The following is a 12,222-nucleotide window of genomic DNA, read 5'->3' as shown; positions in this document are numbered from 1 at the left end:
TATCATTCCCTCCATCTTCAAAACTCACCTTGTCCTCAAGGTGAAAATCGGGATAAAGTTTACAGAATGTTTCAAACTCTTCCCAAGTAGAATTCTCAGGGGAATTGTCTTGCCACTGCACCAGAACTTGACGGCATTGCTTTCCTTGTTTAAGCACGGTTCGAATAGCGCAAACTGCAGCAGGCAAATATATGGGCTGATTATGCATACTTGTTGATGGCAAGGAATGTGGAGCAGGGTTTTGAGAACCAATGAAGGGTTTGAGAAGTGAAATATGAAACACTTGATGGATCTTAGAACTGTTAGGCAAGTCAAGTTTATAAGCTACTGGACCAACTCGAGCTATCACATGGAAAGGGCCATAATACCGTTTAGCTAGCTTTTGACAAGAACGAGTTGCCACTGTAGTTTGGTGGTATGGCTGAAGCTTCACTAGAACTTGGTCCCCAACAGCAAACTGAGCTTCACGTCTATGAGCATTAGCTTTTTGAATTATGCGATGTTGAGCTCGGCGAAAATTCTCTTTCAAAGAATGGAGTAATGCATCACGTTCACTTAATGCTTCATCAATAGCTTGGATTGAAGTAGAGCCATTTAAGTAAGGAGGGATGGAAAGAGGTGGTCGCCCGAAAAGAGCCTGAAAAGGAGACATCTTGATGCTGCTGTGATAGGAAGAATTGTAAGAAAATTCAGCCCACCCAAGTAGAGATACCCATGAGCTTGGTTTTTCTTGAGTGAAAGCGCGAATATACTGCTCCAAGCCACGATTGACTACCTCTGATTGCCCATCTGTTTGTGGGTGATAGGCTGTACTGTGACGAAGGGTAGTGCCACTTAACTCAAATAACTTCTTCCAAAAATTGCTTAAGAACACAGGGTCGCGATAAGAAATAATAGAGGTAGGAAACCCATGAATTTTTATAACCATATCCACGAATAAGTTGGCTGTCTTCACAGCAGTAAATTGAGTGAGAAGGGATTCGAAGTGTGCCGATTTAGTAAGGCGATCAACAACTACTTTAGTTCGTCCCAAACTAAAGTAGAGATATGAAGAGGTTGCAGTGGACTCGCTGGTGCTTGAGTAGAGTATTTGGTCTGTTGACACACAAGACATTCGCCACAAACCGCTCAACATCCATACGCATTTTAGGCCAGAAAAAAGTAGAGGCCAAGCGGACCAGCATGCGTTTGATACCTACATGCCCCGCAAGTAGAGTAGAGTGTAATTTAGCCAATAGAACTTCTTTCAAAGATGATGATGGGCTGATATAATAGCGATTGCGGTAAAAAAGAAATCCATTATGTAGCGAATAATCCCTTAAACGAGTTCCCGTAGCAAATTAATGATGAAGGGCAGTCATATCTGAGAGAGTGGAATTTTCTAAGTTTAGAGTTGCTAACAACTCAAATGAAGGGCGACTAAGAAGAGGCAAACAAGAAGCAGTCACGGTTGATGTGTCCGCACCAGCTTACTCATGAACTCACGATAAAGCATCAGCTGCAAGATTGGTACAGCCATGTTTATATTTAATGCGGAAGTGATAGCCTAATAATTTTCTGATATAGATTTGTTGATCCGGAGTTTGAACTACCTACTGTAGAAGTTCTTATGGTCAGTTCGGATGATAAAAAATCTGCCCAACAAGTATTGTCGCCACTTGTGCACTGCCTCAACAATAACAGTTAATTCCTTGATGTAGGTAGAAGAAGCACGAAGTCGAGGGCCTAATTTCTTACTGAAGTAAGATATGGGATGCCCGGATTGCATAAGCACAGCTCCTATACCCACATTAGATGCGTCAGTTTCAAGGATAAAGTCTGTTTCAAAGTCTGGTAGCCGCAGCACAGGGGCTTCCACCATTGGCTTCTTAAGAGCGTCAAACGTTGCAGTTGTTGTTGGTGTCCACTTGAAGGCATCTTTACAAAGTAAGCCAGTAAGGGGGGCTGCTAACGACGCATATCCACGAATAAACCGCCGGTAATAACCCGTTAAACCCAAAAAACCTCGAAGTTGTTTTGTAGTCTGAGGAGTCGGCCAATGAATCATAGCGTCAATTTTCTGAGGGTCTGCCCGCACACTGGAGGCCGAAACAATGTGGCCCAAGTAATCAATATTTTCTTGGCAAAACAAGCATTTGGAAAGCTTGACAAAGAACTGGTAAAAATGAAGGCACTCCAATACTTGCTGAAGATGCCGCAAATGTTCCTCTGCTGTAGCACTGTAAACCAAAATGTCATAAAAAAAAACAATCACGAATTTACGCAAAAAGAAGCGAAAATCTGGTTCATAGTAGCTTGGAAGGTAGAAGATGCATTTTTTTAAACCAAATGGCATGACAAGGAACTCGTAGTGGCCCTCATGAGTGCGAAAGGCCGTTTTATAAATGTCGCGATGGTGCATGCGAATTTGATGGTAACCAGCCCTCCGCCTAACTCATCAAATAATTCGTCGATAGTCGGAATGTGAAATTTATCTTTGACTGTCACGGCATTCAAAGCTCTGTAATCAACACAAAAGCGATAAGTTCCATCTTTTTTTTTAACCAATAAGACCGGTGATGAAAATGGACTTTGACTCGGTTGAATGATGCCTTGTTCTAACATTTCACGGATAAGTTTTCCATCTCGTTTTTTTGGAAATGAGGGTAGTGATAAGGGCGGACATTTATTGGAGTGGTATTTGGGAGGAGATGAATTTTATGATCAATTGTGCGATGCAGCGGTAGTGTAGTAGGTTGAAGAAATAAGTTGCGGTAACTGTGTAGGAGGTCGATGAAGGGTTGGTTTAAATTTGTAGGTAATTCGAAGGAAGAATTCTCTAGATTACTTGCCGATTCCTCCCCAAATGCAGGTACTTGTTGCAAAGCAAACACGCTAGAAATATCAGCATTGTGAACTAGAGATTGCAACTGATTAAAGGTGATTAGGGAGGGAGTAGTGGCTAAATCGCCTCGAAGAGTCACTGGTGTCCCATTCCAACAAAATTCCATAGATAGGGCAGAGTAATCATGCGAGACGCGGCCCAAGAGTTGCAACCATTGGATTCCCAATACTACATCAGGCCTTTTAATCGGTAGAACAAAGATATCTAAGGTGAAAACCGTCCCCTGCAACGTGAGAGCAACTTGAGGGCAAAAGTATTTGTACACTAGAAAATCCCCATTGCCAATATACACACGGAAGGGTGCCGTTGGTTGTATCGGTAAACCCATACGCTCTGCCACTGTTGGTTTGATAAAGTTGTGGGTACTCCCACTATCGATCAACACTTGAAAACTGTGAGAACCAATTTCACTAATCAAACAGAGTGAGCGAGGATTGATCTGACCCGCCAAAGCATTCAGACTGGAAATATCTCCTGTTATGACCTTTTCAACCGACTCTGGTGGCAACTCTTGCTCAAACGAAGCAGGTTCATTATCATCTGTGCCCATAAGGAGCAAAAACTTACTGCGACAGCGATGATTAGCGCTATATTTCTGATCACAGTTATAACACAAGCCTTTTTCATGCTTGTCACGGAGCTCTACTCGAGTGAGGCGACGAATCGGTAAGTTAGGTGTGGGAAGAAGTGGTGGTAATGTGTTTAGTTTAGGGGGTGGAGGAGTATTTTGTGAATGGGATGGTACGTGGACCATACCAGCTGGATGGTGCGGTTGTGTTGAAGCTAGATGATATGGTTGAGGCTGAAATTTGTGTGATGGGGAGCTTGTGGTAGGTGCGGGTGCGGTGTTGTTCCATTTTGTCAAAAAACGGTGCCTTTGTTTGGCCTCTTCAGCACGTGCTTCATAGGCTGGAGCTAATGCAAATGCTTCCATCAGAGACGAGGGCCGAGCAAAAAGCAGCTCACAACGAATATCGGGTTTCAATCCCGTAATAAAAAAACTTATCAGCAGTGGCTCTGAGATTTCAGTCACTCGATTCATTAAATCTTCAAAGGCGGTCTGAAATTCAGCTACCGTTGTAGTTTGGGATAGCTTGGATAAATTTCCTTGAGGATCGTCATAGAGAGAGGCACCAAAACGATGTTTAAGATTCTGTAAAAATGCTTTCTAGGTTGTAAGCAAACTATTCATCTTCATCCATTGATACCACGCTGCTGCTCGTCCTTCCATATGAAAAGAAACAATCCACAAGCGAAGAGTTTCTGGTGTACCGTGAAAATCAAAGAACTCCTCAATTCGGAAAACCCACCCGTTTGGGTCAGATCCATCAAACTTAGGAACCTCCATCTTCATAGAACGGAGCACTGGGGATATCTCAACACCGCTGGAGTTTGCCTCAGTAGAAGAAGACATTGAGTGTGGTTGAGTAGGAGCTCGACCCATGTTATTTGAAGACCCCTGGATCTGTGAACGCAAATGGTCAAGGCGGGAATCTACCGTTGCCATATATTGTTGTAGCGTTTGATGCAACGACAATGTTTGGCTCTCGAACTGTTCTTGAATTGTTTTTAACATTTCAGAGTCCGTCATTATGATAGCAATGAAAGCACCAATGATACACGTCTACGCAACCAAGGATGTATCTGATTAATTTGCACTCTTCGAGTGAGTGTTGACTCCAAAAATAGAAAGATCAGAGATGAATATTAAGAATGGGAAGAGAGGTTGAGACAGAGAGAAGAGCCAAGAGAAATAGAAAGAGATATTTTATTTCCTGATACCCCCACACGAATTTGTTCTGCTCTACATATATTCCTCTGTCCAAGACGTTAGCAAAATATTACAGCTCAGCAACTTCTAATAGAAAATATGACAGCAAAAACAAACCAACAATCATAAGGTACTAGCAATTTCACTACACGACATAATCCTTAAACCACCCAGAGGCTCTTCTAACTCGTGTGCTTGCGTACCGTTCCTCATGAGCTGATTCTTCCTCAAACTGTGATGTGGCTTCCTTCATGGGCTGTTTATAATTGGACTCGTTGTTGGGCTGAATGTGGAAGGTTGTATCAGACCCACACCAGAATTCAAAGTATTGTTTCGTTGATATATTTTCTCGTATTGCTCGAAAAGGAGGGTATTTGCCTTACGCCCTTTTCCGTTATTCTAGCATTTTAAAATATCTATTTTGAGCAACACTGTTAATTAAATAGATTTCCCACTGGTATCAACTAAGATCTGATTAAACGATAAACAATTATTTCAATGGAGCGATGTGGTGTTTTGTGGAAACATCCCAGTATCAACTGCTCGATTCTGATTCTGTCATAACAGAGCTCTACAATATTTACCCTTTCACATTCCAAATTATTCTCTCTTTCATTTTTTTTCGTTTTCCCGGTCCCCCAACACAAAAAAGAAAAAAAAAAGGTCCAGATTGTTGATATATCCTGTGTGAGATTTTCAGAGCTTAGCTCTCTGCAACTCTAACTTGGCAATGGTCCCCAAGTGGACATCATCAGGTCCATCTGCAACTCTCAAAGTTCTTGCTGTGGCCCAGAGATGTGACAGAACAGTGTCGGTTGAAAAGCCAGCCGCACCGTGCACTTGCATTGCCATGTCCAGCACTTTCAGTGCCATGTTTGGAGCTGCTACCTGGCCCATGCATCAAAGAAATTTCACACAATACGGGTGATTGATATAAATAAACCAATAAACCAGGATCTGATTAAACGATAATCAAATTAGAAGGCACATCGGTTACCTTTGCCATTGCAATGGTTCCACGAGCTTTTTTGTTTCCAAGGCGATCCAGCTGGTCAGCTGCCTCGAGAACTAACAATCTGGTCCTCTCCAGCTCTATTCGGCACTGCATGACACCACCGGTAACAAAGATCAGTTTGGTTACCAAATTCACTTTCAGATCACAAAATTAATTTCCCCTCAGAGGTAGAACAGTAGAATTTTGAGAATTTTTCCCAAATCTGGTGCTAACTTAGATCACCTTGGCCATCTCTGAAAGAAAAGAACCATGCTGAGCAATAAACTTTCCAAAAGCTTTTTTACTAAGAGCCCTCTCAGCCATCAGCTGCATGCCACGCTCAGCTGCACCTAGCAGTCTCATGCAATGGTGCAGCCTTCCTGGGCCTAGTCTACCCTGTAAGTAAGTAAAGAGAAGCAAAAGGAGATGAAATATTCAAATTGTATGCCTGCACAAATAACAATGCAGTCCCTACCATAAATCCACTCACAGACTCCATCTAATAACTGCACTGCACAGCTGTTATCAATCTATAGAAGTCAAAAATCAACATTTTCCCATGTTCTTTTCATCTCCATGCTACTGTGTTCAAGACACGTATAAACACTCATAATAAAAATATTAATCAGGACAGACTTCCATGTGGTAGTGAAATGCATAGAACAACTGTACCTGGGCAATCTCAAATCCGCGTCCTTCTCCTAGCAGAATATTCTTTGCGGGTACATACACATTCTCAAATGAAATTTCTGCATGCCCATGAGGTGCATCATCAAAGCCAAACACCGAGAGTGGTCTCTTCATGTGTACACCAGGAATCTTGATATCAACTAAGATCATAGATTGCTGCTTATGTTTAGCCTCAGAAAAATCTGTTTTTCCCTGCAGATTGATTCAGATCACCCACTTCAGCTATGCGAACAACAAATAAAACTATTCATGCCAGACTGTTTTAGAAGAACTAACCATGACTATAAGAACTCTGCATCTTGGATCCATGGCTCCACTAGTCCACCACTTGTTCCCATTGATGATATAGGAATCTCCTTGTCTGTACAAGAAATCCATTAACAGTCATAAAATTCTGAGAAGAAACTCAAACTAAATTGTATAATTATATACAATGAAGCACGATAACAAAGAAATATAATACCTAGTGATTTTCATCAGATTTTTTGTCACTAAAATGAAAAATAACTCTCACCCTATTTAGCAGATAAAAAGCTCCATTCCATTTACGAATCATGATGAAAATCTACCTTTTAATAGAGCACTCAATATTGGTAACGTCAGAAGAGGCAACTTGCGGTTCCGTCATTGCAAATGCAGATCGAATCTTCCCCTCGAGCAATGGAATAAGCCATTCTTCTAGTTGTTCTTTATTTCCATATCGCAATAGTACCTAGAATCAAATGCTTAAGCATAATAATCAGACCCAACAAACTTAAAGATGATATAAGCAGCAAAATAAACCATGTCATCGTTCCTGGCATTGTGCAGATTACAAGTGCTCATATAAGTATTTCTCAAAATAATAATAAGACTGAGAAAGTGACAACCGTCATTACCAAGAATAATGCTTCTTAGGCAAAGAGAAATGGCACTTTCAAAAATGAAAGAGGAAGGGCAACATGGTGGCAACAGAAAATGATTGCTCCTGAGATTCAAATAAACCTGGAAATAATATTTACCTCCATATTTCCTGTGTCAGGTGCGCTACAATTAAAGATCTGTGGAGCCCAAACGGAACGACCCATGATCTCACATAGGTACCCATATTCAAGGTTTGAGAGGCCTGCCCCGAATAAGAGATCATGTCCACCATCAGAAATAGAATTTGGACCCTCACCAAAGATTAGCTTTCTCGCCCTGGCAGCACTGTCAAACTGCAATTAAAACGAATATTCAAAGAAAACAAATTAATTAGCACCAACCAGCCTCTTTTTAGCTAAGAAGAGCAGCAAGGGCAAAGGAAAATACAGAAATCAGAAACAAAGAAATATGACTGGGAGCAGATATGGAAACATACTGGTATCCATAAGTTCCATAACCCCTCTTTCCTTGCCAGCTCCCTTAACGTGTCCTCCTCTGGGTGAATCATCCAGCGTGCATCAGACTGAGCAAGTTTTTCAAATTCTTTTTCATTGGGGTATATGTAATCTTCCATGAACTTAATCAATTTGTTTCTCAGTTCCAGAACCCTTTGGCTGGGAACAAACCTTCCTCTTTCGTCTAGAATGTTTTGAATTTTGTTCCCGTTTCCAAATTGTTTTGCATCTGCTTGTGCAACTAAAATTGCATAAGTTGATTAAAATTACTTTAGGCTAATTGTTTTGCATACAACAAATCAAATAGCAGGCAAGGAATGATGATCTTTGAATATACTACAGCCATGATAAAGGAAAGTTATAATACCTCTGTGCCGCACAGCAAATAATCATTGTTCGTTAGATAATCTAGGCTTTATAACTCTCCCTCTATATGAATGCCGACAAATATGATGCGGGATAGCAGAAGCGGATTGATAGGGTCGATAAACACTAGATATTTTTCCAATAATGGTCTAGCCAATGCAATTAGCTTATTGCTCTAGTCAAAGTGATATTAGATTTCATTATAATCTAAATGAGTCGATAGTGTAACAAGATTTTTGATATTAACGTTTTACATCGAGATTAGATGATGTTCTAATTCAAATGACTCTATAAGAGAGATTTTGATAGATAATCTAAAGAGAATCAGAAAAGAGGGTTTTTTCCAATCAAAAGAGTGTAGGAAAAACAATGACAAGACCTCTCTATTTATAATAGGGTAAGCATACTTCTCCAAGTTAACTTAAATAGGGAAACTGCATCACAATTAAACTACAAATAAAACACTAGACACATACCTAGTAAGACACTAATTGAAATGGAAAAAATTAAAATGTTCTAAAAATAATTAAAATCCTAAAATCATCAATTAACATCCTACATCATGTTTTATAGAACTATAAAAACATAGTAAATTATGAGGTTCAAAACAGAAACAGACACTGTAGTGCATATCCATCATTTCCATTCCGTACAAAGTTCATATACAAAGCAAAGTACGTTGTGTAAAAGTATTGGTGTCCCCAGTTCCAAATATACTTTTGAATGATTAAATTACCAGATGGAGGATATTCTGGAAGCACAGATTTCCGTGCAATAAAATCCATAGCAAAATTTATAAGCTCATTGGCATGATTTCCTACATATCGGGCGCGTTCACCTCCTGAAGCATTACCCTGTAAGGTCACAGTAAATAGAAATATCATATAAGTGGCCTGATATTTCAACACAAAAGCTTTTTGTGGTACTTAATTCTCAAGCATCAAGCTCTTTCTCATCACTGAATACCAGCAGCCATCTGTTATATACGCCTGTGCAAATTGATGCCCCACGGAATAAAGCAAATGCAACATAGAATTTCCACACCTTGGCGGGCCATGGTTTTCCCTACATTTCAACATTCATAGTATAAGTCAGTCCTTAATAAGGTAGGAGGATAACACCGATGAGAATTCTAGAATAACCATCACATTTACAAGGAAGTAAAGCTCATCTAAAAATTAGCAAACCTTGAGAGCATGTCAAAAATCAAACCTTACCAGTCATCCTTACCATATTTAAGATAGATTAAATTCATTATTATCAGCTAGTATCCCCTGGTTTACATGCTTTAGTAGTGCAATATATTCGATAGACATCACTTTCCATAAGATGAGCAAGTGGTGCATATTTTCTTGACAAAACATTATGAAATCATGAGTCCCAGAAAAATGAATTATCACGATCCATACTTATAGCCTTCCTCAACCATCCAGTAGACTCCTTTTGAAAATATTAAAACAAAACCAAGAAGGAAATCAAAATTTAGAAAAAAAAAAAAAAATTCAAAATATCACCATAATTTCAACATAAGAGGACAAGAAGGGGACAGAGAGTGTGTGGAACGGTGCACAAGTACCACAGTTTAATCAGTGTTAGACATGTGTCTTACAGATGCAGAACAGTAGTCATCCAGAAATTCGGCCTGTGAGGGAATCCCTTCTGGAATTCCAGTAACTTCAAAACCTGCATCCAGATGTTTGTTCTGCCCAATAACCACAGAATAAGGCTGCCACGAAAGGGAATAAGTAATTAGCATAAAGATGGCCCCGAACAAACCACTCATACATTAAAAGGAATATTATGTGTCAACAGAATGGCCTGTGCGACATAAGGAACAAAGCAAGAGGGTATAGCTCTTTTGACGACAGAAACTAAAGTTGAGAATTGACTTGGTACCAGACAGCAGTGTGCGACATCAGACATCTGGTTTCCAAGAGTAGATAACTCCCAGTCGAGAATACCAATCACGCGATCCTGCACTAAGATGTTATCATCAAAAGTGCAACTCGGACTACATAAGCTATTCAGAAATATATGTTAAAATTGAGCTTTCATTCAACACAAGTGAAAAAAACCACACATTCTATATTTCATTTTACAAGAAAAAGCAAGAGTTGCAACTTATAGAGCTAATGTTTTACAATAATGAATGATCATAATTAAATTAATGACATATATTTAAACCACACAGATAGCTATGTTAAGAGAAAAATCTATGAATATAAGTTAATAAAGGAATTTAGGAGTTCCAGACCTCAGTAGGATGAAATACAAGATTATCAATTCGAAAATCCCCATGAACTATGCCTGCTGCTACTCCAGATGAATCTTCAGGGGGAATATTCTGCCGTAACCAATCAATCAGCCGAAACATTTTGGGATTACTCGCAGGCTTACCCTCAGCAGTTGAAGCAGTATATTGTTTAGCCCACCTTTCTATCTAAACAAAAAGCAAAAATCAAAAGTGCCCCTTAGTTGCAAGATATTATAAGTTATCTCTCTTTTTCTAAATTTACAGCTTCTACAGTGCAACTTCATATTCTAAGCTGTAAATTCAAGTTCTTTGCTTAAAGCAAATAAATTACAAAGCTAAATTAGCTAAAACTTTCAAAAAGAATTCAAGAACCTGCCGACTACAGTAGTTGTCTCGCCTCCCATATTTACCCAGTCCAATCATATCCACATTAGCCGAATGAATAGAAGCTAATGTTTTTGCAGTTGCTCGATATATAGCTCTTCTCCTCTCTGGTGGCACACCCTAATCAGACATATCAACACCAAAATCCAAAACTTCAAGCCAAAGACAAATTCTTACACTAATTCAATTTGATTATCAACTCATCAAGTAAGAGACTAAAGAGAAAGAGTGCATTACAGGCAACTTTGAGTCAATAAAAATCCGACCTTCCAAAAATTCCATGATGTAAAATGCAGTTCCAATAACATTAGGATCAGTACACAAACAGAACACTTTAGGAACTGGAACTACAGTATGATCACCTAACGCCCGAAGAACCTGTCACATCAAAAGATTCAAAATTCTACTTGACTTTTGATATATATAATTGTTATGGGTCCAGCTACAATACAATTGTGGTTTCATACCCATTTTTTTTATCTTTTTGTGATCCAACCATTGCATCCAACCCAAGAGGTGCAAAGACTATTCCGGCTTAAATGTTACTATTTAGTTATTAACAATATGGTCTCTTATGTTTACTAAAAGAATAAGAAAAGATTAAGTTTCAAAATTTTGACACATTGGTATGTTAAAATATTTTATTATCAAAGGTAATTTAGTAAATGAACATATTTATTTATTAAAAATATGGATGGATTATTTTAACTTGCTAAAATACTCTCAACTTCCATTTACTTAAAATACGAATTAGATTTTAATAATACTATTTTGTATTTAGTGTAACACAAAATTAGATAAGGTTTTATCTAAATTTTGACAATATTAAAATGAAAAATAAATAAATATTAAATAAATGCTTGGATAGTCATTTAAATTCATTATAGAGTTTATAAATAATATTTTCAAAATAATAAGTTTCTATATGTAAATTTGAGATTATGTAAAATTATTTATATTTTATCACACGTATGAAGTTGATCAATTATTTATTTGATATGAAAACAAATATATTATATAATATTTATTCTATTACTTAAATTTAAAATATGTTGAGAAGGAGATAGAGAGAATACATTTTTTAGAATTTTAAAATTATTATATTGTAGGAAAATTATCATTGCACCACCTTTATTTTGCTTTATGTTCATCCAACCACTACAAAATTCTAACATGTACTTTGTACCACATTTCTTTTCACATTTGTATCAACTAGCCACTTTTGTATTAACACTATTAAATAATTTTAATAAAATGATAATTTTACCTCCAAATAAATTAAAAGACTATTAAATAATTTTAATAAAATGATAATTTTACCTCCAAATAAATTAAAAGACCATTTTATTTTATAAAAACTTTAAAAAATAAAAAATATATAATGATAAAAATATCCCTAAATTTAATAAAAATAAATCCCAAAATTAGAATTTTATTTCTAATAAAAATTATTTTAATATAAAATTATAATTATAAAAATAATTGAAAATTTTTGGGATTTAATAAAATCCCCTAAATTAT

The 12,222-nt window shown here is 37.7% G+C and overlaps 2 protein-coding genes across 4 annotated transcripts in view; both read right to left on the bottom strand.

Moving 5' to 3' along the window:
• Positions 1–1,588: 1,588 nt before the first annotated feature.
• On the bottom strand, positions 1,589–4,475 carry LOC112096445. Its single transcript, XM_024179883.1, has 3 exons — positions 4,128–4,475; positions 2,828–4,037; positions 1,589–2,211 (listed from the first exon to the last, which is right to left on the bottom strand). The coding sequence occupies exons 1-3, from the start codon at positions 4,473–4,475 to the stop codon at positions 1,589–1,591; spliced, it is 2,181 nt and encodes a 726-aa protein (XP_024035651.1).
• A 194-nt stretch (positions 4,476–4,669) lies between these two features.
• LOC18032950 (probable acyl-CoA dehydrogenase IBR3) overlaps positions 4,670–12,222 on the bottom strand; it is an 8,713-nt gene continuing 1,160 nt past the window's right edge. The window contains exons 3-17 of one of the 3 annotated variants that reach the window (XM_024181349.1): positions 10,939–11,079; positions 10,690–10,821; positions 10,318–10,503; positions 9,960–10,037; positions 9,673–9,789; positions 9,030–9,128; positions 8,800–8,917; positions 7,679–7,938; positions 7,341–7,535; positions 6,909–7,051; positions 6,616–6,700; positions 6,322–6,531; positions 5,893–6,045; positions 5,653–5,757; positions 4,670–5,543 (exon numbers count right to left, since the gene is read on the bottom strand). In XM_024181349.1, the coding sequence (XP_024037117.1) occupies positions 5,352–5,543; positions 5,653–5,757; positions 5,893–6,045; positions 6,322–6,531; positions 6,616–6,700; positions 6,909–7,051; positions 7,341–7,535; positions 7,679–7,938; positions 8,800–8,917; positions 9,030–9,128; positions 9,673–9,789; positions 9,960–10,037; positions 10,318–10,503; positions 10,690–10,821; positions 10,939–11,079 (2,214 nt within the window). In that variant the 3' untranslated portion in view covers positions 4,670–5,351. Of the gene's footprint in view, positions 5,544–5,652; positions 5,758–5,892; positions 6,046–6,321; positions 6,532–6,615; positions 6,701–6,908; positions 7,052–7,340; positions 7,536–7,678; positions 7,939–8,799; positions 8,918–9,029; positions 9,129–9,672; positions 9,790–9,959; positions 10,038–10,317; positions 10,504–10,689; positions 10,822–10,938; positions 11,247–12,222 lie in introns of those variants that run through there. The other 2 variants (XM_024181352.1, XM_024181357.1) reach the window with 2 other exon arrangements.

This window comes from Citrus clementina, unplaced genomic scaffold (assembly GCF_000493195.1).
Source record: "Citrus clementina cultivar Clemenules unplaced genomic scaffold, Citrus_clementina_v1.0 scaffold_9, whole genome shotgun sequence".
Classification (NCBI taxonomy): domain Eukaryota; kingdom Viridiplantae; phylum Streptophyta; class Magnoliopsida; order Sapindales; family Rutaceae; genus Citrus; species Citrus x clementina.
Note: the sequence above shows the minus strand (reverse complement) of the source record. Positions and strands in the feature narration are given on the sequence as shown.